General features: G+C 35.3%; 1 protein-coding gene across 3 annotated transcripts in view; it reads right to left on the reverse strand.

The window, feature by feature from the left end:
- The window catches only part of SLC30A9 (solute carrier family 30 member 9), a 43,195-nt gene that overhangs the window by 12,635 nt on the left and 3,325 nt on the right, over nt 1-27,235 (reverse strand). For 2 of the 3 annotated variants that reach the window (XR_008234143.1, XM_052780163.1), the window contains exons 3-15: nt 24,648-24,710; nt 21,004-21,103; nt 19,514-19,606; nt 19,047-19,129; nt 17,574-17,632; nt 16,691-16,758; nt 11,869-11,971; nt 8,426-8,481; nt 6,692-6,827; nt 6,242-6,281; nt 5,731-5,802; nt 5,164-5,271; nt 3,705-3,870 (exon numbers count right to left, since the gene is read on the reverse strand). Coding sequence is in view for 1 of the 3 variants with exons in the window: in XM_052780163.1 (XP_052636123.1) it covers nt 3,705-3,870; nt 5,164-5,271; nt 5,731-5,802; nt 6,242-6,281; nt 6,692-6,827; nt 8,426-8,481; nt 11,869-11,971; nt 16,691-16,758; nt 17,574-17,632; nt 19,047-19,129; nt 19,514-19,606; nt 21,004-21,103; nt 24,648-24,710 (1,147 nt within the window). In the remaining 2 variants the exon portion in view is untranslated. Of the gene's footprint in view, nt 1-2,698; nt 2,976-3,704; nt 3,871-5,163; nt 5,272-5,730; nt 5,803-6,241; nt 6,282-6,691; nt 6,828-8,425; nt 8,482-11,868; nt 11,972-16,690; nt 16,759-17,573; nt 17,633-19,046; nt 19,130-19,513; nt 19,607-21,003; nt 21,104-24,647; nt 24,711-27,235 lie in introns of all 3 variants that reach the window. The other variant, XR_008234144.1, reaches the window with a different exon arrangement.

A 27,235-nucleotide genomic window follows, 5' to 3' on the forward strand; every position in this document is an offset into this window, starting at 1 on the left:
CTAAGCAATAAGATAACAAGAGATATTTGAGATTCTCATTAAGCAGTAACCTGATAGAATTCAGTTGAATGATGCATATTCTGTAAATGTGAAGAAAAAAATGTCTACCTTACTGCTTATAATCTGTCCAAGAAAGATAAGACAGTGAGTCAGGAGGAGAAAAATCACTAATAATTCAAAAATACAAATGTGTAGGCTAAAACTTAAGCTACAAAGCTTTCTTATGGAAGCTTCTGGATGGCTAGTAGGCAATTCAAACTAGGGAAAAGAGCAAGTTTCACATTAAAGAAAAATTTGTCAGAGGATATCAAGTTACTGGTTTTGAGCCATCAGTTGTAATATTTTTTTTTTCCTCCAACCAGAATAACAGATTTTCCAGCACAACAGTAGCACCATTACCCAATAGCTGTTACAATGAAGTAAAAATTAAAGATGGAACTGTCACTAAGAATAGTTTATGCCTAGGGATCCATGATTACATTCCATAAGAACGGAATCAGGACAGTCTGTACCACATCATATATTTTATTTCACAGTTCTGAAAGCCTAATCTCCTACAATTCAGTTAAGCTGAACACAAGAAAGAGACACCAAAGGTGTGAATGAGAGTTAAGAATGGAATGTTTGTATAGCAAAAAACAAAACCAAATAATTTTCCAGCTGAGAAAAACTCTGACTGAAAGCCCATTCTGGATCACAAATGAAATAAGGGCTACAACTAGAAATTACCAAGCAAAATGAAAAGAAAGGGGAAATAAATAGCCATGAGCCTAAGAAAGAAATTATGATGTCCAGCAAACTGATAGGAGAAGCATAAAAAAAGGCACTGTATGTGATACAAACCAACATTTTTTAAGTATAGCAACACCAAAAGATAACCTGGAAACAAGCCTGCTACTAGATGGAAATGGTAAAATTGTTACTGATGATACAGATTAGGCAGAAACATGCAATAATCATTGTCATCTCGATCTAAAAAAGCAAAACTGTATTAGTACAACAAAACATTTCCCTATTAGTAGCAGAGAAGCATATTGGATATTTAAAAGAAAGAAAATGCTTCTAATTCAGCAGGCTCCATAAGTTGCATTCAAGAGTAAAAAGAACTAAGAATAACTGTGAAGGCCAATTAATTTTTCATCCTGCAATACTGATGAGAATTCAAAAAAGAGTAGATTAACAACACTGTGCCAAAATTTAAGAACAGTAAATGAGGCAATCCATTTAACTAAAGACAGCTTCACCTGACAACCCAAGGAAAAACAGTGAAAAAGGTGGGGAAAAAAATTATATATTAAGAGCATTAATTCCAGTCATTAAGGTTTTAGGGAATGTAGGTCTTGTCAAACTGCCCTCTGTTGAAAAAAAAAAAAAAATAAATCAAGATTTAGCTGGGAAAAAAAATCAACAACACAGATTTATTTTAGTAGCACAGCAGTTACTATTGTCTGATAAATGAAACACTTCATAATTAGCAGCGGAACATGATGTTCAGGCAACCTACTGCTAGAACAGTAAGCTAAGTGGTGGTGGTGCTGACAGGGGCAGGGGAGAGTGGAAATCAGACCTTCTGGACCCTTTGGTCAATTTGGATCTAAAATACCTTCTGGTGAATACTAAATGATTCCCTAATATATCCCCTTCATATCTGGCAGAACACATCTGAAAATAAAGATTGCAAACCCTCCCTGAAAGAGCAAGGGAGGACTGTTCTGGGAAGCAGCAACTGCAAAAAGGATTGCATTGAGAACTCAGATACAGTTTGATAGCTTAAAACCCTGAAAGGTTGAAATAAAAAGAGCAAATATGAGTCACAGCTTCAGAAGCAGACCAGTACTCAGGAGCTTTTTCTTTTACATTTTGTGTCACTAGAAAAAAAATGTAAAGAGCAGGACATACTACTACACAACTCCATTTAAGAAAATGGGATTTTGAATGTACAAGAAAATGTTGAAACTCTTACAAGCCCAAAGCTATGTGATGAAAATGTACAAGTAGCCTTTTGAAGAAATATTTGAAGCTAAAAGACTTCCTCATTTCACAGGAAAAAGTTGAAAACAAACCAACCAAAAAACATAACTAACCAAAGGTTGGAATAAGAAAAAAAAAATTTAGAGTAGCTTTTTCCCAAAATTTTCCCTAGTTAAAAGCAACGGTAATATACATTTACACCTCAGAGAATTCTGGGATCAAGACCCAATGTCTTATTAGAAGATGTAAGTTAACCAAGTTCAAGATATTAGGCTTGTTACAACAAGAACTTGGTCAAAGATGAAGTGTACGCTAGAAGAAATCAAAGTGGATAACGTAATGGATCTAAGAAAGAGATCACTCAAGACAAAAGTGCATATACAGAAGGTCCTGCAAACAGTGTTATGAGAAGTACCTAAATGAGTTTCAGCTTCTAACCTTAAGAGAAACACGCACGTTTTTTACCAAGTCTTCAGTTTTTTAATTTTAAAAAAAGCAGGAAGAATAAAGTTACTTCTTGTTTTTAAAAAATGTCTACAGCAAGAAGGAGATGAAGTAAGTCTGCTCTGTTGAGAGGTTATAGCCATCTACAAAATGGAATATAATATAAAAGGGTGCTTGGAATAGGAGAAATTTTATGATTCCAGTCTGAGATAAGCAAAAGTCAACTGTGCACTTTGGAAAAAAGAACTACAGAAGTCATGTACAAATAACCATGTGAACTCACCTAGTCTAACACAGCACTGTTGACACATACTCCACCATTTAGACTAATCCAGGGCCACCACAAATACTTTAAAAGAGTTTAGTTACTGACACATGAAAATTCTAACACAATTCTGTTCCAAAATAAGAAAGGAATCTTGTTTAGCGTCTGGAATGAAGGGCATGTTGTTCAGACCTGTTGCTTGCAACTAAGATGATGCAGCACTTTGTTTCTTTCAAGTATTCTGGTGTTAACTAATGGGCTTGGTTTTTTTTTTTTTTCCAGAGCTCAGTAATGACTACAAATAAAAAAAAAGCACTAAAATATTCCAGCTGATTTACACAGAAATATATTCCTGAATATAGAATAAGAAGAAAACAAAAAGGGAGTTGCTTCTAAATTAAGGTTAATAGGGTTAAAGCTAAAATAGCTCCTTAAAAAGCATTTAAACAAGATTTCATAATTACAATGAGTTATAAGTTTATTTCACTACAAATTGCAGATTTCTAAAGAGAAATTAGCATTAAGTTCATTTTGTAAGCATCTACCATGCAGAATCTATTACATCATAATACTGCAGCACTTCACTGCCAACAGCTACAGAATTCCAGACACTGAATATTAACAGTAACAGAATTAAATATTTAAAGTGCTAATAAACTATAAAAGCAACATTACAGTATCATGTAAGCACTTGCACTTCATGCATTTGAAAATAGTTTTGTGATGGCTTTCTCATTAAGTCATTGTCAACTCCTGTAATTAGTGTAACTGTTAGAACATATTTGCAATTTTATTTCAGCTGTGGAACATGAGGGGTATGAGTATTCACTTATTGAAATTTTTATCGCAGAAATAGAAGTTAGTAATAATTAAGATTCTAAAATCTCAATACAGAAGAATCCACCCTAAAAATAATCAATTTCACCAGATTTCTCTCATTTAAAGTCCTTGAACTATTTTTTCCAAATGTTATTTGTTTGCTTTTTGTTGTTCTTAGTAGAGATTGAGCTGTAAAGATTCTTACCTTACTACAGGATCGCTTTCCAGTAACTCGGTGAGTCGCTGCAGTTGTTCAGGCTGAATGGATCGTCCCAGAAGGGCTTCAGTGTTAGTGTAGATTAGAAATGCTGACACAGTTCCTAATAAAGTTCCAACACCTAGAGACCCCACACTGTCATAATAAGGGTTTCCTAAACAAGACATGTCAAATTAGTTTCACAGAGCATTTATAAAACATAGCAGATAATTCAGATTTCACACTGTAAAGAGTACATAGTTTTGAGGGCTTTGGAGGGGGAGGGGTGTTGGGTTTTGGGTTTTGGTGGGCTTTTTTTGTTTTGGTTTTGGGGTGGTTTGGTTTTTTTAATGCACTGGCAATTCTTTCCTACTGAGGAACAAGATGAAACTGGAAGAAAACAAGTTATCTTAAGATAAAGTTTCAAGTCCCTCCTGTCCCTCAGCCACTCCTGTCTCCTGCAGGACTAATAAATGAATAAACTCATCAGCTATTTGGGTTTCTGTGTACAGATTTACCTTTATTAATAAAAAATTATATACACCTAAACACAGGTAGTAGCACAAAAGTCTGTGTTCTTTTATCAGTAACTCGGAAACTTGCAAGTATTAACCATTTCTGGAATACAGTACTTCGAAGTTTTAAACACGTATTCATTCATATTCAGATTTGTAGAAACAGTAAGGTATTTTTAAGTTTATGAAAGAAACTAGAGATGGAATAAAAAACTGCCTTCTATATAAAACAGAAACTTGCAACTAACTCATTAGAAGCCACAAAGAAACAAAATTACCACATTTGGTTTTTTAAACAATTGAAAAGCCAAAGCCAATACTTAAAAAGGGACAAATAAATAATATTTCCTCTTTAGAAAACTTAACTGTGCAGCAAAGACAGACTTTGAATCAGTTGCCATATAGATCATCCTACCTGCATGAGTTAGGTTTGCCGCACCGTTCAGGAGCAGCTGTTGTATCTGAAGATAACACTAATACCACTACATATCAAAAGGAAGGAAAGAACTGCTTCCTTAAATCCTCCCCACATGCACATGGAGCTGCACACCACTGAATAAGGAAGCTCAAATTATGTAATCCCACCGTGGCACAAAGTGATTTACCTAACTGACTACAATAAACACACCTTCAGTTAAAAAACCCTTAGTTTGTATTACAAAATAGCTCAAAAAGAAGTTAGACCCATCTGTGAGTACTCTTTCAAGCTTAACCCCACCAATAAGACATTAAAAAAAGTATGGGTTTTTTCATATTTTACATATTTTCAACTCAAACTACTAGAAATCAGATCAGAGAACAGTATAAACCTCCAGAAACTTACACAGTACAAGTATCAGAAAAAGAGTAGAGATGTATTTTACTCAACCAATATAAACTAAGTGCTCTGTGTTCATATCATGCACAGGAGGAAATTCACATCCTGCTTGCCTCAGTTTGAGGCAGAATTTTACCTGTTAAAGAAGTCAGACCCATACAGGTAGCAGCTACAGCCACGCTCAGAACTGCTGCAGCATCCTCCAGTAACACCACGTTTGTACTAGGATCACAACTCTGCACAACTGCATATACAACAACAAAAAAATAACACTGCTTTGGAAAGCTAGCTTTACTACATTATGCACAGTACTTAAACTATATTAACACCAGCAACTTAAAAGAAAAATTTCCGTAAGTATATAAGCGTAAACCAAATTTTTGCATATGCACACTTCTGGAAGCATTCATAAATACACAGAACAAGCCCTGTGCCAATTATGGAAGCTTCTCCAAAATGTTTGAAAAATTTTAAGGGGCATTTAACATGAAAAATGCAAGTAGTTTACTAAAAGTATCGAAGTATTGTTTCTTAACAGGTTTTCATCTAATTTGTAGAATGTATTTGTTACTAGAATAGAAAACAGATCAATATAGCAAGGGGAAAGGGAAAACAGACAAAATTGTTTCTATCGTTATGCAAACACTGGTAAATAGATTCTGTTTTAAATAACCACATACCTTATTGCTGTAACGACACATACCATATTGATAAAATGACAGACCCTTGGCTCGAGCACTTCTGCGAATTTCATTTATAGCAACAAGAAGGGTAGCTGAAACAACACCAAAGTAGTTGCTGAAAATGTTTAGAGGCAAAAAGACTTGTTTCCATTTTGAAAAGATGGAACTTCATATCATAGCAACATCAAGAAAGCTCTGTTATTGATAATTTGAGTAATGACAAAGCATAAAGTTATCTTCTTTTCTACATGCATCTCCCATACAAATCAGAACAATTATATCCGCTGATAGTTGAATACCAAAAAGGCGTTCTACATGTACTTCCCAAATGTGTTCTTCAACTTCTTATTATATAGACAGGTAAGAAAAAAAGTTTTCCCAACTTTTTTTTTTTTGTTTACAACACAAGTATTTGCAACAGAGCTCAAAACTTTACTGTGTAAGCAACTGCCAATTATTACTGTAATTACTCACACTGTACTCTTCGAGATTATGAATACTTAAATAGAAATATTTCTTGAAACTGCGTACCTCCTTCAGATACCAATGACCCTGCTAAAATGCAGTATGCCTGTATAAAAGAAAAGTCTCTATTACGTTATATGCATATTTGTACAGATCTCTTCACCATAGACTATTCAAACACAGCATTCCAGAACCTCATTACCCACTGTGTCATGTAGCTGTCCTTAAACAGAAGGCAACCAACAATATTTGATTTATGCAATATATTGCAAAATGGGAAAGGAAGACCTCTTCAGAGGTGTGAAGGGAAGATGCAGCGTTTAAAGAACAGCTCATTTTGCTATAAGATCAGCTATAGTTTAACATGATTTTTTTCTTAAAACACATTCTCATTTAGGATCATTTGAGTTAATTGTGTTGGGATTCAAACTGACTCAGAAAGTGAATTTCAGACCATGCCATTACTTTCTATTAAGTCACCAGCATTAGATACAATATCAGACAAGATTAGCTTACCCAGAGAAGAGATTCTATAGGATGAGGGTGGAGTAAACCTATGATCCCATGATACCAAGAAAGTCCTGCACCCATCATGAAAATGCCCACCCCACTAATAAGGGAGGCAATATAGCGCATGTTTGTGAAACCATACCTAGATGAAAACAAAGGAAGTAATTTAGGAAAATAAAATTCTTTATCTCTGCAAGCATATCTACAAGTTTTTTCCATTAATTTTTATATGTCTTCAATTATCATCACATGACTGGACATCTATTTAAGACAAAGCTGCCAAATCCAATACAACCCAAGCAAAAAAAAGCCACCTGGAAAAGGATATCTAGTACACACCAAGGATATCAAGCATAGATCTTTTTCTAATTCATTTTTAAACAAGCTATTTACACAGCTGTATCAGCTCCTGTGCACAGACTGAGGATTTTACTACTGTAAAAAAACCAAAACAAACAAAAAACCCCCCCAACATTCATGTTACTTTTACATTTCCTTGAAATGCTACTTCTAAATGAAAACTCTAGCCTTATAGGCAGCCAGCCTACGTATTTTATAATGCTAATTTAAAGGGATTAAAATTTGTGACATCTTTAAGTAGTTCAGCTAACTGCAGACGTTCAACACTTGCAGTTCTTAAGAGCAGTGGGAAGAGCTAAAGCAATATTAAAAGCGTACATTTATTCCCTTTTTTTTTTGGTATTAACTGCTACTACAAACACTATATTTCTTTAGCAACATTTAAAAACCAATAGTACAAAAGACTATATTGAAGAAAGGAAAAAAAGTGGGAAAGAGGAAGGAGACACAATGAATATTTAGACAAATTTAAGATTAAAATATTTTTCAAATTACCTGATGCTCTTAATGAAGAAAATCTTAACTAATTCTGTAAATTAGACATATTCTGAACTAGTGCTTACAGCATGAATGACTTGCCCAAACGTGTGAATTGTAAAGCAGGTCAACGCCAAGAAAACATCATGGAGAGATTAGCTTCTAACTTTCATGAAGTTGTAAGAACTTAACAATAATATCCCTATTACTCAGATAAAAACAGAGTAGTTTAAGTCAAACACATCTCCTTACAAGACAAGTAGCTGCCTTGCAGAAAAGCACTTTGTTGAAAACAGGAAGAGGACAGTATTTTTTAGTTTTTAAAAAATCTTGCCATTCACATGAACAGTGTTTAAAAACAAAGTAAATCTATCCATCGGAAGAGGTAGAAGAGCCTAGAATAACTTTGTACTGGGTTTGCGTGGCAAGGTTTCGGTAGCAGGGGGGTTACAGGGGTGGCTTCTGTGAGAAGCTGCTAGAAGCTTCCCCTATGTCCAACAGAGCCAATACCAGTCGGCTCCAAGACGGACCTCACTGCCGGCCAAGGCCGAGCCAATCGGCAATAGTGGCAGCACCTCTGTGATAATATATTTAAGAAGGAAAAAAAGTTGCAGGGGGTACAGAAACGGCAGCCGGAGAGAGGCGTGGCAACATGTAAGAGAAACAACCCTGCAGACCACAAAAAAAAAAATCATGAAATACAACATTCATCAAGCCACTGAAGCTACAACTCCTGCAGTTTGGAAGAAAACCCTTTTATTTTATCTATTGTAAAATCAGAAACAATGCATTTCAGAAACTATATGAAACAGAAGATTAAAAAGAACAAGGTGATGCACAAACAAGAACTGAACTTACTCCTATATATAATTACCAAAATCATTGTTTACTCAAAAAGCTTACGGATGACTAGGGTCAGGCGTCCTTGCAGACTGACTGATGCCCAAAGCTAGCAATGCCTATTTAGGATAAAAGGAAAAAACCCTTGTTAAAAAAAAAAAAATTTGAAACATTCTATATCAACTGAACTTGAAAGATAAAGGCACATGCAATTTGCTGATCTGCACATATGCTTTGTTACTGATATTTTATTAGAGTTGGAATATAAACCTCAAAATCTGTCACCTAAATCTACTGCCCCCCCAAAATTGTTAATTATACCTATATATATAATATATGGGCAATTATATAGTGTGTGTATATATATAATTACTGTTAATTATAATTTTAGAATTTCAACAAAAAACGAACATTACGTGCAATCACAAGTGTTGTTGCCCTGCTTCAATGTGAAGGAATGAAGTTGTTCAGGAAACAAAGCTATTTAAATAAATCCCTCTTGAAGAGAAATTATAGAGAGACTATGGTGATAGGATACTACATTTAAAGCAATAATTTTACACTGGAGCTTCTTTCAGTAGTGAACTTCGTACTCTCCAAACTAAAGAAAAAATTATTTTTTATATATATTACATAATATATATATTATATATCTATTAAAGAAAAACCTCTTGCTATCTAAATGGCCTATTTGGGATATATTTAATTAGGCATGTATTAAACTACTGATGCAGTAAGTTATAAATCTAGACCTCAATTTTGCAAAGCACATGCTTTGGTTTAGGACTATGAATTATTGAAACATAATAACGAGTATTAAAATTTAGACACACTGGTTTTCGCAGCAGCAAGCTGCTTTGAGGCAGCAAGGTTTCTCCTGCGTTTTTCCCAAAACCACATACTCGAATATTTGAGCAAAACCCCCCTGCATTTCCAGTGGAACATTTAACTTTCACATTTAAAAACCAGAATAGCTCTTCCACTTATAAGTGGTAGATAATACCACTATCAAACTTGGTTCACCTACAAATTGACATGCTTGGCCAAGTGAAAAATCACACATTTTAAGGCTGCCTCCCCATAAATTTCTTTAAGTATTATCAGTTGAGTTAGTAGTGCCCCTGCCTTCACTTTACAGCTGGAACAGCTGAAAGGTTGTGTAAAACCATTTACAGAAAAATAGCAAACAAAATGTGAATCCTCAACTCAGTCTTTCTGGACAGAGAAACATACTAGATACAACTGAAGCAAAAAGGTAGCCAAAATTACATTAAAATGCTTTTTAAGATATTAAGTCTGCTCTAAGGTTCCATACATTCCTCAAATTTGGAGAAGCACAAGACTTGCATTTTTGTATAAATCAGAAGCTATCCAAGGACTGCTGCAGGAGGGTTTCAGCCACTCATCTTTAAGTACTTTTTTTGTTTACAAAGCCTTGCTATATCAAAAACTGCAACATGAAAAATTCTTTCTACATTGGGAGAATGGAAAATTACAAGGTCTCGTAATGTATGCCTCAAGCACACTAGAGAAAATAGTGGAAAAAACATTAATTTTGTCCCTGCACACTAATATTACATGCCCAGCTCTGAGTCTGCCGCACCACCTATCAAACTAAATGTGCCAGGTATGTGGCTACTTGTACTATGAGAGGCTGCTAAGGCAGTCTAGGAATAGAAAAAGAAACAGAGATGCTCAAATTCTCATCATTATTCTACCGAGAGATGACAAAGCAACAAAGTCTGTCATTCTATTACAATAACTGACAGGAAAAGTATTTCAAGTTAACATTTAACCAAAATAAGAGAGAGGTATACTTTGTACATCATCTTAGTTTCCAGTCCCATTTATGATCCATGAAGTAGCTGAGCACAGTTCTGCTTACCAGAACTCCTCTCTTTCAACTCATTTCTAAAAAACACTTCAAAAATCTACATTCTGACTTGTTGCATTCTTACATTAATACAAAATTAAAAAACGCCTAATTTTAATTTTTTTATTATCTGGACAGGCACTCAATAATCCTTTAAGATGACCGACACATCATTCTTGTCCAGGAAGGGCAGGGAGCAAGACAGAGAGGAAGAAGCACGTAACCCAAATTACTGAGATTTTGTTCTGACACCATTTCCTAAAGATAAGGCTGGTCACATTACGCATATGCATTGTAACAAACAAAATTAAGCCTGTCCTGAGACTTATTTCCTAATGTTTGTATATTTGACTAATATTATAACCTGTTTAACCTTTTTTGGTGCACTTCCATCTTGATAGTTACAGGGAAAATAAATTGCAACCAAAGTATAGAACAATCTATTATATGAAAAAACAATAGTTTAGAAAAGAACAGAACTAATTGGGGCAGGCAGTTTGAAATAATGTAGATGTACTACAAATAATAGTATATTAGCAGAAATACTAGTCCAAACACCATTCAAACAGATTTTATTTATAATTACAGGTGACTCTTTCTAGATTTCTTCTGCATTTAAGGTTTCAAGACTCGGTCAGTTATTTTACTGTTAGCTTATAAACCCTCCATCAAATTACTGGCATCAATATAAAAAAAATAAGATAGCAGCTAGATAAAACTGCAGAAACCACTAGTTGAAACCCCTAGTTTTGTCACGTAAATTTCCAACAGAGCAACAACAGCTTTGCACTCACATTGGGGAACAGCAGAAACAACTTAGGGCTTAGCAGTATTTCTAAAGTAATGTGAATTTCTGACAAAATATGCCTTCATCTGCCTACAGTTTGATAAAAACTGTATATAACAACAACATTACTTTGTAAGTGAGATTTGCTTTTGTCTCTGGGAAGCTAAAAAATACACATGTATACTACATAACACACAGAAAAGAGTACATCTTCCTCCCACTGCAGGCACACAGAGCTTGTCACACTCTGGGCAGGCTTTGTAATCTGAATGACTGAAACCAGAAATTATTTAATAATAAAGTGAAACAAAAAACCACCCTCTCACAGATCAAACTCTTTATTTAAAAAACACCTTTAAGACTGTTTTGCCTCAAAATTATTTAAATGGTCATTAGATGAAGTACTAGCTCTTTTCCAACTAGAATATATTACTGTTAATTCTAGGAACCATGTAAACCATACAAAACAGTACAAAAATGATCACAGGTTATTGAATAGGAAAAGCACTATAAATACACACCACAGCAGAATCTGAGAGTAATTTTTAGTAAGAGTTGTGGCTAATAAACTTGGAACTTCTAGGCCTCTCTACAATGCCAATATTATCTATGAGCAAACTTTGTAAAGAAAAACAAAGTATTTTGCCATGCGCTTTAGTCCTCCTGAATAAAATACTGCTTTCATTTCTCTGGTGTTTACTATTTAGACAGTATAGGCAAACTAAGGAACACTAGTAGATTGAATTATTGCTTTCAAGTGTAATACAACTACTTACTATAAGTATGTCTTTATTCCTGAAAAATTATTACAAGTGCTAGCTTAAGCAGAATGGAAAAAACACTCACCTGGTTACATGTGTCTGCTAAAGAATGTATGGCTTCTGAAAACATACTTGCAGAACCCGTGTAAACCCAAGCAAGTAGCTTAAAGAAAAAATTCAACCCATTTCTGAAAACAAAGACAAGAAATAAGCTAAAGAACAACAGAGTATTTCCTCTAATATTTTCAGCAAAACCACAAGTGCTGTATAATCATGCATTACCTGCCAGTAAGTGGTAAAACCAAGTATCAGTTTAATCATTAGAGACCTGTACAGGCAGATAAGGCATACAGATTTTCTGCATGGTTCCTGTTAAAAAGCCCTTTCAGCTAACCTTTTTATGTAGAGATATACTATTTATTTTTCAAAAATTGTTAACGTCTAAGCAGTCCTGAATAAGCTGCACTTCCTGAAAACTTCCATCACATTCACTACTAATTGCCTACCAGTGGGAGAATACAAGCCTTAACGATTTCCTTCTCTCTTTCTTCAATCCTTTGCCTTCTATAAATCCCCTCCTAATACTGGAGTGCAAGGTTCCCCACTTCAATCTCAGCTTGGGCAATTCCCAGTAGGATATGAACACAAGACAACAGACAGGAAGACAAGGCTGTCATTAGATTACGCTGTAAAAATAATCTATGGAACTTTTCTATTAAGATGTCCAGTGTGACTTGTCAAGTCTTTTTTAGGTTACAAGCTCACTGGAGTAAACATTGTGTTATGTTGTACACAGAAAGGTAACTACCAGCACTAAAATCCAAGTCTACATTCTCACTTCAAACATTCATTATCAGAATCAGTAGGTTAATTGTTACAATCATATTGCAAAGAAAATCAGACTAGAGGATTGTAACATTCTCCTCTACCTTTTTTAATATATTTGAGCTTAGCTTATTGGCAATTTTTAAAAATATTAAAATGAAATTAAGTGTTATAAGTAAGTATTAACACCTTGTAGTTGCATTTTTGAACAACCACATGCCAAGAAATTGTATTTAAGTTAGAGGAAGCACAAGTCCAGCCCCTTGCCATACCCCAAATTATATAGCTGATTAAATAACATTAATTTCCAAGGTCATCCTTAAGAATTTCTGTGAGAGTACATCCACTTCTTCAAGCAAGAGGTAGCACTGTTCTCTATACCTCCTTCCATCCAAGGACCTGAACGTGCTTTACAATTTTTAATTTAGTCTCATAACCTCATGAGGTGGTGAAGCATCACCATAATTTATAGGTGGGAAGTAAAAAAATGCTTAAGTTAGTGGATAACCCAAGAAGAAAGTAAGGCTGTTGTAACACTAAACCATAATTTAAACTCCCTGTGTTAATTACAAGTTCTTCCAACTCACAGCATAGTGCATCTTTAGCATAGAAAGAAAATGAAATAAATTACAGTGGGATTCATGAGCACAGTCTCTTGACTTTTGTATTGTTCTTCTCAATGTTGTATTAATGGAGTTGACAGCTTATCTGAAGGTACAATTCAGTTGTGGGGCCCCCACCTGTTCAGATGACACAATAGGCACTCAGCTGATATTTTATTTCACCCCTACAAACTCCAAATTTGTGGGGGGATTTGACATCCTAGAAATCTAAAAAGAAACCATACTAAGATTTTCAAATGTCAGGCCCAGCAAAACCAATCTGTTAAAGATGTCCAGTAAGTTGGAGACATAGGATAGAAAGATGAAGAGTGCTACATGGGAAATTACAAAAACCTTGTGAGTCTACAGAGTCATCAAGGCTATTTGGTGTTTCCTGTCTGACTAGATGTTCACATTAATATAAGACAATAGACAAAAGTCAGTTGGGGGGGAAGTCACGTTTTTACCGCGAGTAAAATATGTATTGCTTTAAAAAACAAATTCACCACTGCATTTGAAAATAATAAGCCCTATGAAAGCCTAAATTCTGTTGAAGAGATACTACAAAGTTTTTAAACAGCAGAGGAAAAATACTCCAAGACCAGCAGATTCTGAGAAAACAGCTAAAATACTCTGAATCAGTTTGAAACAAAGTTATCTTTTACATCAGTGACCACCAATTCAGAAAGTATTTTCTCTATTGTACTAAAATGAACTGCCTGATTTAGCTACCTCATTTCTATCTGCATGGACTTCAAACAATAGGAAATCTTAACAGAACTCAAACCAAAGCTAGGTAAAGTCTGAAAAGGACTTTATTGTAATGTTTTGGACATCATGCCAAGAAATACCAAAAAAAAAAACCCCCAAAAAAACAACCAACAAAAAAACCCCCAACACCATGATTCATTAGGTACGATTCTCTTGCTTATTAAAGCTCCTACTATACAGCATTTTCTAATAAGCCTCTCTTCTGCACCTAGAAAATAAGCAGTTTCATTCAACAGAACTGTTCATAACTGTATTCCAAAGTCCCCATAGGAGGCAGACATTCACCAACAAAATGGGGGCAGGGGAGGTAAGGGGGGGGTTGGTGGTGTTGAAACAGATATAAATCTTCCTTGCGGTCAGAAGTCAATTTTAGTGTACAGTCTAAATTTAATTGGTAACTTTAAAATGTACAGATACATGAACAGAATCAGCCTTTCTTTGACCAAAAAAAAAAAAACCTCACAAAAATACACAAATGCAAAAGTAGATCAAAATCAATTATTCAAATCAAGGTTCCTAACTTAACTATTTAAATTAAAATTAAATCAAATTTAAATAAGTCTATCCTGACTGAACTGTAAACTTGAAAAAAATTAAAGGGCATTAATACTTGCTTTTACATATCTACCATTCCAAATTTGTTTCAAAGATAACCACCTCAAAACCCCAAGATGTATACGGGGAACAGGAATTACAGGGAATTGAGAAATATATATATAGGTAATTGTGCCATCATGTGATCGCCCTTTTTATACTCTACCTTACAGCATAAGATAATAGTCTAAAAGGACCTGGTCTGGTTTACACAACCATCCCTGTCTACCTCCATAAAATATTCAGGGTTTTGAAGAAAGGACATTAAAAAAAAAAGTCAAAATTAAAAAAAAAATCAAACTGAAATTATTCAGATCCATTATGAATCTGTGGAAAAAATCTTCTATTTAGGCTCTAGATTTGAGAACTAAACACATTTCATCACATCTATTTCCAAAGAAGCAGTAACATTACTAATATTCTTATAACATTTTTTAAAAAATATTATATACTGTGCAAACTTTATATTGTTCAAAAGGTAAAGCATTAGCATGACAATGAAATCACTTCAACCAGACTCTGAAGAGTGTTTTACTAATAATAGATTATTCCCTTTTTGATAAAAAAAAATTACCTTCCTGTTTTTCTCAAACAGAGCTTCAAAGTTTTCCCTCGCACACAGAATTCTATTAACAACATCGACTGTGCCAGTGCAGCTGGTCTATACCATCCACTTGGATCCATAGAGAAGAACTCTGCTTTTGACTGAACCACATTTCATCCTCACTGGGGGTGCCCGAAGTTTGTGAAAAGTCTACGAAATCATTCCAACTGGAGAAGTTAAGACAGATTGGCCTTTCTTGACCCAAAACCACAAGCCATTAAAAATCATGCTGATGTCAACAAAATCAGAGCCACCAACAAAGCAGCACTGATGGTGACCGTGACTTAATCTCTGAAAAATCACCAGGTATTTGAGGGCCACAAGATCCTTTAACTTCTAAAAAAGCTCCACAAAAAGATGACTGAGAAATACAACAGGCTCTACAAACTTCTGCTGGCCTGGCTGCCAGGCATTCATCTATAAAAATACCTAATCATCCAAATGCTATTTATGAAATAAAGAGAGTGCAACATTTATAGCAATGCCCTATTTACAAAGCAGGAGGAAAGGTCTGTTTTCTCTAGATCATTATAAGAAAGTGAAGGAGGTAGAAGTGACCATAGAACATTTCCCCCACCCACCCTTTTTTTTTTTCCCCATTAGAAACATCCATACTAGCAGTTCTTATATGTTTTTTAACTTGGAAAGCTCTGAGTAGTTACTAGTAGAATACTCAATAAAGAAAGGAGGAGGTTTTCAATCAAACAAGCTTTGTGGGTTTTTTCCCCCCAGGCAAAAAGCATATAGTTTTGTAGAAAAACTCAGTTACTTCCTGCTCAAAATGTTTCCTGTGCCAAAAAAGCATTTTCCCTATGCTTCTATTTTGCTCCCTTATATCCATAGTGTCTTAGCAAATAAATACCTTTTATAAAATCAAATTTATTTTAAAAATTACAGATTTTACAGCAAGTAAATTTTAGCCATCATCTCCCGAGAGAAACTTAACACACTTCTGTGTATTTCATGCCAGACAGTCTGTGTTCATTTGCTTCAAGTCAGGATCATTAGTTTAGTTTTGTTTCATTCAAACTTGTAAGACATGTGAAAGGCAAAAACCTCCTAAAATATCTCCTTCTCAGTTAGAAAGATAAAGAGCTGAGTAACAGCAGAAATAGAAAAGTGAATTCTTTTCTGTTGGTTATATGGAAGATTGTTCAAAACATATGAAAAGCTTCCTCTCAAGAAAGAGCAAGAAAAAAGGACAACTTTAAATGCCTGCCTCTCCATGTCCTTCAAAATTTTAGCTTTTACTTTAATAAACTGTTTAGCCTGATCAACTTAAAAAAATTTGCTCATCTCTGATCAGAGATATATTCTATCCCTGATCTCTATATATTGATGAATGTATTTACCTAAACTCTCTCCCATCAACAATGAATAAATATTAACTTCAGTTACAGAGACACAGATACCTTTAGCTTGAATACACAGACTGTTGTCATTTCCAGGATAATACAAATTAATTGTTTTATACTTGCATAAACAAAACATTTTTTTTTTTTTAAACTTACATGCAAATAGCTACCATTACCACCTTCCCTGGTCCCTTGAAAAACATAGCTGCTGCACTGGAGCGTGGCTACATAAAGAAATAAGAGATTATTAAAATAAAATAACCAAATCTTGACCTCATGAAGGACCTACCATACAAATTATTAAATAAAAACTCTGCATTGCCCTGTTATTGCAAAAGTGAAACTACAGTCCTTGAAGCCTACTAATTTACTACTGAATGCTCATCAAAACTGCAGCTGGGTCTTACACATTTCTACAAATGGATGGCTATAAAAAGAATAAACAACTAACAAAAACTCCAGCAGGGGCCACTGCAACCATAAGGACAGGAGCCAGCTGTGCAGCAGAAAGATTAAGAAATCATTCTACCATAGCAGAGCACCTGGATCTAGGCAATGGGTCCGCTTAAGCAAAGAGGAAGGGCCAGTAGGGCACAGAGCAAATGTTTTGGGTTTTGGTTTTTTTTACCTTAAGAAACCTATTTCATTTCTTTACATTAATAATGTATTTATTATACATGTTTATAGGCTATAGATGAAATCACAAATACAGCTGAAATTTTGTTAACAAGGTGGCAATTGACTAAAAAAAAAAAAACAAACAAAAAAAAAACAACAAAAAAAAACCCCAAAAAACCCAACCCACACACCTTACTGGTGGATTACATTGCCACAGCAGGAACCCATTTAAACTGGCATCATAACATTTACCACTGCATTACAATCAGAGACAGATCAGGTATATTACAGTGCAAATAAAACTTCCAATAATATTCAGTTAGTTAAGCTTATTCAACTGTTTCACAACTCTTTCCTTCAAAAGGTGTCACAGTACATGTTGTAGCATTTTTCCAGCCAAAAACTTTAAAACATCTCCTACCTTAGTATTTCCAAAGAACTCCTTGTATTCCCTCAACAGCCTTTGGTTTCTAAATAGATCTGCAACACAAAATCATTATCATGAATACATACTAGTAACCAGTAGTTTCAGGAACTGAAGTCTGTATTTTTTATGCAGCAGTCAACTTCCGGTAAGAGCTACATAGTCTATCTTTCTTTGTGAAAAACTCCTCTACTGGTATTGTTAATCAGAAACACATATTGTTATATATTCATGCAAAATGCCAAATACAATCTGTTATGTTCCTATACGTCATTGCCATTTCTAACAAAAAAGGATGATACAGAGGTGAAAAAAATTAAAATACACCATACTAATTCCAGGCATTCTACTGCCTCCCTCCCGTCCCTTAACCACGAGGGAGAGGGGGAAGGATGTTTCAAAGCAAGTCTCTTAATGTCAGTATTTTTCCATCCACTAATGATGTTCAGTAACTTCAAAATAAACATTGGTATACTACAGTACCTAGAACCTGTAGTGCTAGACTCTCCCCTGCAAAGTTATACAAAATATGTTTTACAAAATAATTTAAATAGATTAAAACAGTCAGTAGAGCATAAGAATAGTCTGCAAAAAAAAAAGGGGGGGGGGCGTTACCACTTCAAGTGTACAACATTTCAGTATGCTATTATAACTGAGCAGTATTTTTTTAAATCTCATTTTTTGGATTATGTCCAAGAATTATTCTGTTGCTCACTAAAAATTTTTAAGCTACTGACTGCACTCTCAGTACAAATCCAGGTACCTTAACAAGTGCCTGCAGCTCTAGCCTTTTTACTAGGAGGGTGTTCCAGTGGCACAACTGTTTCAAAAAAACCAAACCAAAACAAAAAACCACCACCACTCTAATTTTAAGGTGCATAATTGGAATAAGTACCTTGAATATTGCCTCTCCTGTGATTTCAACTGACTAGACAGATCGAAATCCATTACAAACTACTGATTTGACTGTACCTGTTATTGATAATACCAGCAAGGACAACAACAATAATTTTAAGCAAAAAGACAATTTGGGGGTGTTCCCGCCCCAAAGCACAAAGGTAAGCTGAATTCATCTCAGAGGAAAAATAAATGAGTAACAGTATGGTATCAAGGTTTGGATTGGTTTTAAGTCTTTTCAAAATTCTCAATTAAAAAAAAAAAATCCAAAACCATTGAAGATGTGAATTCTAATAAAAAAATTCAAAGCCCCCCAAAAATCAAAGTATGACTATAGATCTCAACTGAATGTATATTCTTGCTGTATCACATAGATGATAAACTGTAAGATAGTAACAGACTATATCTGCATAGATAGTAATGTGTTACTCTAACATTATGCTATAAAACCTTATCAGTAATTGCCAATTCCAAATTTGTATGTTCTCAATGAAGTAACACACCATCTAGTGGATTTCTAACAATCATACTTTGTTGTTTACATCTGAAGATATTTGAAAACTCTATACTCACTTTCTCTGTACTTGATCTCTGCCTCTTTACGTCGTTTTCTTTCTCTAGCAAGAGCCTCTGGACTACCCCAAACTTCAAGAGACCTGCACAGAGTAAAAGTAACTTAACAATGGTTCTATTTATGCAACTTCTTTTCAGTTTGACTACATTACAAATGCCTTTCCTAAAAGCAGAACATCACATCATTCTTTCTGATAAGAAGCCATGCAGACTACTTTACAGAATAAAAAGCTGGGCAAGAGGGGGCTGAGGACAGCACTTAATCTTTGGACACATGAAACATACCCTCCAATTTTATACAGACCATGTAATTACTACAACGATGAGGGTATAAAATGTGTTCAGATAGAAAATGGAAAACATTATTGCCCTTTCACACTGTAATGTTTTTGTTTGTTTTTTCCTCTCTCTCTCATATAATCCATTTTAAGTGATCCAAACATTTTCCTTCATAAAAACGGTCTTACTTTGCCTCTACATCCGATCTCAGGTACACAGTGAAAGTCTCGGTGTCATCATGAGGGCTTCGTCGTTTAATTTTCCTCAGCTGGTCTAAATCACTAAGGAAAGTGGACAGTTTAGTGCAAGAAACAGTTCATATTATTCTAATTTTACTTTTATGTCTTCCACAACTTTGATATTATTAATTTGCAGTACAAAAAACCAAAGTTGTTTACTTGAGACAAACAGAACATATACACAACATGAAGCAAGCATTCTCTTGGATGCTATTGAAAAACCACTGTGGTTTCCACACTCAAAAGTCCAAATCATATCCTCACACCATGAAATACTACACATGGACGACAAAGTAATAAAACATTGAATAATAAAACATCCAATGAATGATCTGCATGTAATTAATAACATGCACAAGTGCTAAACAAGAGGTTTCACGGCTTAACATTTCTAAACGGAAATCAGAAGTCACATGACATAAAAAATTAAGAAATTTAACTTCAAAACCCACATACCCAGCACAAGCTATAAAAGGTTGGAAATAACAAAACTATTTGGGGGAACAGGTAAGTTTCCTGTGCTGAGCTACACATTAGGGCATCTACATTGAGAAGCATCAGGGATTTTTTTTTTTTCTTATTTTATTTTTTAAAATACAACAGAACATTTCATTTTTAGCCCAACCAATTATCTAGTCCTTTTTTCTTCCTCCCCTCCTCTTCTGGTCAATCCAGCAAAACTTTAGCTAGTTATTTCTCTGCATGACAAGCCACTTATGATAAAAATATGGCAGAGGACTAAGCACAATTTGTCACTGGATTTTCAGCAAAGACCAAGTCTGATGACATACACTATATGTAAAAACAGGGGAGGTACAGTGACAGCATAGTAAATTATAAACAAAGCTGCTAAGCCTTTAGATTTAATATGGGTCACACACATAATATGCGTGAAATCTGACAGACACCTCAACTATAGCAATACTCAGTAAGACCTGCTGGCAGGCATGGCACATAGTGAAAGGCAGTAAATATGAATCAAGTAACAATAGTTAGGTTACAACAAACCAGATTATATTTTATTCCAAATTACAGATTTAACAGATAGTACATTACATAACATGAAGCTTCCACTGATCTTTTAGAGATGTTCACATGAAACCATCATGACCCCAAAATGCTGAAACAAGAGTTATTTGCCATTCCCCCCTGTAACTAGCTGCTTTAGAGGTGGACTCCCCCCAACTAGATTTATGGTCATGTAAGTACAAATAAATTACTTTAAGAAGCAACTACAGAAACATGCAAACTAAGTGCAAGTTCCTAATCCACTGTAACACTACGTAAATAAGAACTTCAGTCACTTATGGTTATGTATACCACAAAAGTATTTAGAAAAAGTTGCTGTGCAAAAATCACTCTACAATCACAATTACTTTTGAAGCACATATGAACAAACAAATATTCACAATTTAAATTTCAACTCAAACCCATCATACCTGGATTTAAGACAAAACTCATTTATTGCTCTGACTCCAGTGATGAAGTTATTCTGTGTGTATTTTGGTCCATACTCTCTTTTTTTAAGGACTGCTTTCACTTAAAAAGAGAAATAGATAAGCAAGTCACATCACTCGTGGAGACTACAGTAGAAACTTCAAAAGGTAATTCAATCTAGTGTCATATCATGATACCTCTAAGTGGAGATCTGAAAAATAATGCTTGTCAGTGAGACAGAAAACTTACATTTCTTTTTTTCCAATACTTAACCAATTCCATCTTCTAGAGATAAGATTTTTGACCTTTGCAGACCATACAGAGAACTGAGACAGACTGTATACTTTGTTTTTCTCAAGTATTACTTTCAAAATTAGCACACTTAATATTGGGCATCTATAACAATTAAAAATATGCATTCTTTATTTACAATGTTTTGTATGTCTAGAAGACGTACTCCTATCACATCAGATTTTCATGCACAAGGAAAAGAATACCACATGTATTCAGAAAAAGGATAAATGGAATTTTAAATTTATGCCATTATTTCCTGCTTGTCTATACACTCACAACTTCATCTTATTTTCAAATGTAAGTCACTATACACTCACTTCCATTAAAAACATTATGCTTATTGGAAGAAGAGTTACAACTGCTGAAGGATATAACATTCAAGAACACAACTGAAAACAAAAAGCCCAAATTGGGCAGGCGAGAAGACTTATATCTTCACATGAAGACACACAAACTTCCTGCATACCATAGGATTGATGTGATTTCTATAGTTAGTCCAGAACTTCTCCTTAAGTCACAGGATACTTACAGAAAGATACTAACGCTAGATACCAATATTTACCATAATCTGATTTCTGTCATCCAGTCTGAACTTAAATGATTTTTTAAGTACTTGAGTAATCATATTCATCCCACAATGCTCCTGAGCGACGGTGACAAAAAAATTAGAGCTTTCCTAAAAACAGTCTATCACTTACTAAAGTTAGAACAGGATGAACATTTTTAAACAAGAAGAATGTTTCCCATCTTTTCTTATTTAAAACATATATCCAAAGTGTATTAACCTTAGTAAAAGATAACTTGTGATTTATCAAACACTTACTAATCCATCTTTCCGAAACACAGGTAAATTTCACTAAAATAAAATACTACAACCAATTGTACGTTGCAGAATATCTCAACGATCCTACCCTTAGTTCAAATAACTGCATAAAATTGGCAATAAATGTGGAGGGGGGGGGGGGAAAATCAATTTAGTATTTCCAAGAGAAGGACAAAGCCCAATAAAAGATAATGTAAATAAAACACTTTAAATAGCACAAGTTTTTAAGACTAGTGATCCTTTAAAAATGTTATTGTCTTAGTAATACTTGGATCAATAAGTTTATAAGTCACAGCAGCATCTGAAGACTAAAATTTACTTTCTAGACACTATCAAATTCTTTAATATAAACATTCTTGCTTGCGCGTCTATAATCTACAGTGGCAAAACTCTTTTCTCACTGAAAGATATATCTATTTTTACAATAATTTCACAGTCTATCTGATTTCTCCTATGTACCTTGTATGTTCCCCTTGCATAGGTACACTAAATGACAATAGACCCAAAGAAATTGACATAAAGGATGTAGACAAAAGCGTACAGAAAATACACATACAGAGACCCTGATCTCACCTTGTTACTAACAAGTATTATTATTTGAGGTTTCAAATTTAAATTTGGGGAAAGACAGGAAGGAATTTTGATACAATTTATAGCCTGCTGAGTCACTTTCACTCCAGAGATTTTTTTTTTTTTTTGACAGACTTTAAAGAGAAATGGCAGGTTTTATTTCAATAAAGTTCTTTCCATACATATAAGGCTAGGAGTGATCAAAAGCACAGAAGTTTTTAATAGCGTAATTCCCACAATAACAAAATAGAAACTACCAGAGTGAAGATGGAATTAAATCAAGTCATGATAAATTATAAACATGAAAGAAAGTTATGCCCTTATTTTATCCACTTATGTTTTTAAACAATGTAACTAAAGACAAAAGGATGTATTTACTTGTATTGGGTTTCCATGGCAAGGTTTTGGTAGCAGGGGGGCTACAGGGGCGGCTTCTGTGAGAAGCTGCTAAAAGCTTCCCCCATGTCCGATTGAGCCAATGCCAGCTGGCTCAAAGACAGACCTGCCGCTGGCCAAGGCCGAGCCCATCAGCAATGGTGGTAGCACATCTGGGATAACAGATTTAAGAAGGGGAAAAAGTTGCTGCTCAACAGAAACTTCAGCCAGAGAGAGGAGTGAGAATATGTGAGAGAAACAACCCTGCAGACACCAAGGTCAGTGAAGAAGGAGGGGGAGAGGTACTCCAGGCACCAGAGCAGAGATTCCCCTGCAGCCCGTGAGGAAGACCATGGTGAGGCAGGCTGTCCACATGCAGCCCATGGAGGTCCACGGTGGAGCAGATATCCACCTGCAGCCCCGGGAAGACCCCACACCAGAGCAGGTGGATGCCCGAAGAAGGCTGTGAGCCCGCGGGAAGCCCGTGCTGGAGCAGGCTCTCGGCAGGACCTGTGGACCCGTGGAGAGACCCCACGCTGGAGCAGGTTTTCTGGCAGGACTTGTGACCCCGCGGGGGACCCACGCTGGAGCAGTTCATGAAGGACTGCAGCCTGTGGGAAGGACTCATGCTGGAGAAGTTCGTGGTGGACTGTCTCCCATGGGAGGGAGCCCACACTGGAGCAGGGGAAGAGTGTGAGGAGTCCTGCCCCTGAGGAGGAAGGAGCAGCAGAGACAGCGTGTGATGAACTGACCACAACCCCCATTCCCTGTCCCTCTGTGCTGCTGGGGGGGAGGAGGTAGAGAAAATCAGGAGTAAAGTTAAGCCCGGGAAGAAGGGAGGGGTGGGGGAAGGTGTTTTAAGATTTAGTTTTTATTTCTCATTACCCTACTCTGATTTGATTGGTAATTAATTAAACTAATTTCCCCAAGTCGAGTCTGTTTTGCCTGTGATAGCAGTTGGTGAATGATCTCTCTCTGTCCTTATCTCTACCCACAAGCCTTTCATTATATTTTCTCTCCCCTGCCCAGCTGAGGTCCCATCCAGCCAAGGTCAACCCACCACATTACTACAGGCACAAATGGGAACATTACAGGATTCAGATTAGGCAGTTCATGCGGTCTCAATATATTTAGAAGCAACACTGATTAGATTAACTTAGCAATAAGAAGGAACAGATGAAGACTTAGAACAAGGAACAGGGGAAGATCAAGTATTCAGCTTAGCCACATTAAGTCCAAGATGGTGAATGGACATGCCTAAAAACATGGCAGGAGGATAGATTGTGGTAACAGATGAGAAAACAAATTAGTCTTTTCCTGACAAACTCATCAGCTTAAATGAAACAATTAAAAACAGACACAGAGGAGTGACTAATTAGAAGGAACATTGCTACATTTGATTTTTTGGGAGTCATTTTCAAACAACTGCATACCAAACAAAGCTGACATACAAGTGTGTTTTAAAATGTTATTCACATAACTTGTTACACTATTGAAGAGGAACCACAGTTTCCTTACACTTATCTTTTTTGCCTACTAGCAGCAGACAACAGTAAAGTTTCAATACAGGAAGTATTTCTTTACCTTTTACTTGGATTGGCTCTTTAAGGAAAGACTGCTTTTGACCTGCATTGGTCGTATCTTGTCCTGTAAAATAAAAATAAAGCTCACTGTAAATATGGAAGTACCTACTTTTCTTTTTAGTAAAGAGTTTGGTTGACATAACAAATTAAGAATATATCTTAATGTTGCTTTCCACACTAACAATTAAAACAAATTTTTGCTAGATTTCCAACATTTAAAACTCTCAAAAGACAGAAATAGTAAAAAAAAAAAAAAAAAAAAGACATTTAATATAGCACTGATCAATAAACTCCTAGCAGCTAGCAGAAGAGCACCAACTTGCAACATACTTCAAAAAGTATCCTGAATTTTTAAAAAATATTTTAACAGTGCACTTACGGTGTGGGGCAAGTTTTATACAAAATTTTAGATTAGTAAATATAATGAATCCTATATAGCTTATGGCTGCTGATCAGCCCAGTCTCAGAGAGCTTTCAAGCTGTAATTCAATTTTAAGGGACTGAAGCTTTTTCACTTAGAAAAAGCAAGCTCCTTAAAATACAGAATATTTAAACTAAAATCCACAACTCTTGTGTCACAAGCTGGAGCTAGAATGAAAACAAAGTATTTTAGCTAGTTTTGAAATTTGAGGATATGACTCAAGAAAAAGCTAATAAAATACAATTTACAGCACTGTTAAGTGGAAAATAATAAATTCTAGTAATTTCAGTGAGATTTCTACTTAGAAATTAGAAGTACTCCTTGAAAACACAAATATTGCATCCTTACCTCACACATCTCGACATAGCTTTCAGAACAAAAACCTTATGACACTAACACGTCAAACCAACACACCCACTCTTTTGTGCCCTAACACTCTCTAACATGGGAGGTTTGCCACACATCCACAGTCATTAACAAAATTAAAACTGACCGTATTGGAAGTGATACATAAAAAAGTGAAGATTATTCAAGCAGGTTTGTATTAATTAATGAGATACTCCTAGCTTAACATGCTACTCAAATTAGTCAAAGGTCAGATATTCTTGAAGCTTGAACTACATAACTGTCTTTTCATCAGGCAATTAGTTATTGCCCTAACAGCAACTGAGGACTAAGGCTAATAACAATCCGAGTATACTTTCTTGGAAAAATAACACTTATAAATTTATGAAACTGATCTTATTACACAAAAAATAAGGCTGGACCACAAATAACTAGCATTCCTAAAACAGTCACCCCTATCCATTATTGACTTGAAAACAGAAGCAAAAAATAAAAGAAAGGAAAGGAACAGCAAAGGTTTATGTGGTTTAGAACACCAGGCAGCCGATCTATCAATAGTCATGATAAAAAACTTCAGCTAAGATTGCTTAGCAAAAACTGAGCAGTAGCTGCTTTTCAGAAACCGCGTGCAACCATTTATGTCATTAAAAGAAAAATCACCAACACTATTTAACAAAAGATTGAGTCATAAGATTTCAGAGGGGGGAGAAAAAGGCACAGATGTATCAAGATTTATATATATATGCATAGAGATCTATGTACATCAAGTACCCTTTTAAAGTTTACTATCTCAGCCTAGAGACTGGACAAAATCACAGTGCATCAGTGAGAAAAAAAAAATACAGAATACTTGAATTCACAATTACTGTTTTTCAGACTAGCAGCAGTTGATATGATAGAACTTTCAAGATGAATACGTTAATATTTTCAATATCACATTCAATATCACAAAAGCATTTCCCAAGTTTACTGATAAAGAAATGGAGGTCCAAAAGATATCCGTTATTTGCTAAATATTTAAGTTACTGGAAAAGTATGGCAATCTTTACAAGTAGTATATTACCTGTTCAGAATTCTATCAAAATCTCATGCTTTTTTAAATAAACAGTAGTAATATGTCCATAATGCATAAGAACATTCTACCCACTAGGCCCCAGAAAATACCCCCCCTTATGAAGCATGCATATAACAACATGAATTGCAAAATAAACTTCAAAGTGATTGTTCATCTATGCACAATATCTCTAGGCTGCAGTTTCCATATACACTTGCATATGTGAGACCCCACTCTCAACAAAAGGTAAGTATCATGGTGCCCACGTAGTGCAGTTCCACTCAAGGCTTACTATGACTCAAGGCTGCGCTGCCACAGAGGGCAGCATCTCTCCTCCAGCCATTCTAGAGACAGTGAGCAGGATCAGCTTACTGATCCATCGTACCTCTACCCTACCTCTGCAAAACAAGCAATTAGTTTTTTCACAAAACAGGCCTAAACGTAATTAATGCCAGCACAAGAGAGGAAATAATCAGACAGGGGTAGCAGAAGGCAGAAACACCCCTTCTGATAACAGTCAACAATTATATAAACTTAAGGCAATCATGAAAGCAATAGTCTAGACTGTTTTCACATGTCTGTTGTTTAACACCAGTAACTGCACATTAAGAACCCAGAAAACACCAATGACTAAAACTGGCTCTACAGTCTTTCACCGTATTCAAGCACACATTCTTCTGCAAGAATCTTACCCTCTAGCAACCATCTTCACCTTAAGACTCTCTTAGAAACATAAATGGTCTTAAGTATTATCCTCTTCTAAAATCCA

Source organism: Harpia harpyja, chromosome 2 (genome assembly GCF_026419915.1).
Source record: "Harpia harpyja isolate bHarHar1 chromosome 2, bHarHar1 primary haplotype, whole genome shotgun sequence".
NCBI classification, from domain to species: Eukaryota; Metazoa; Chordata; class Aves; order Accipitriformes; family Accipitridae; genus Harpia; species Harpia harpyja.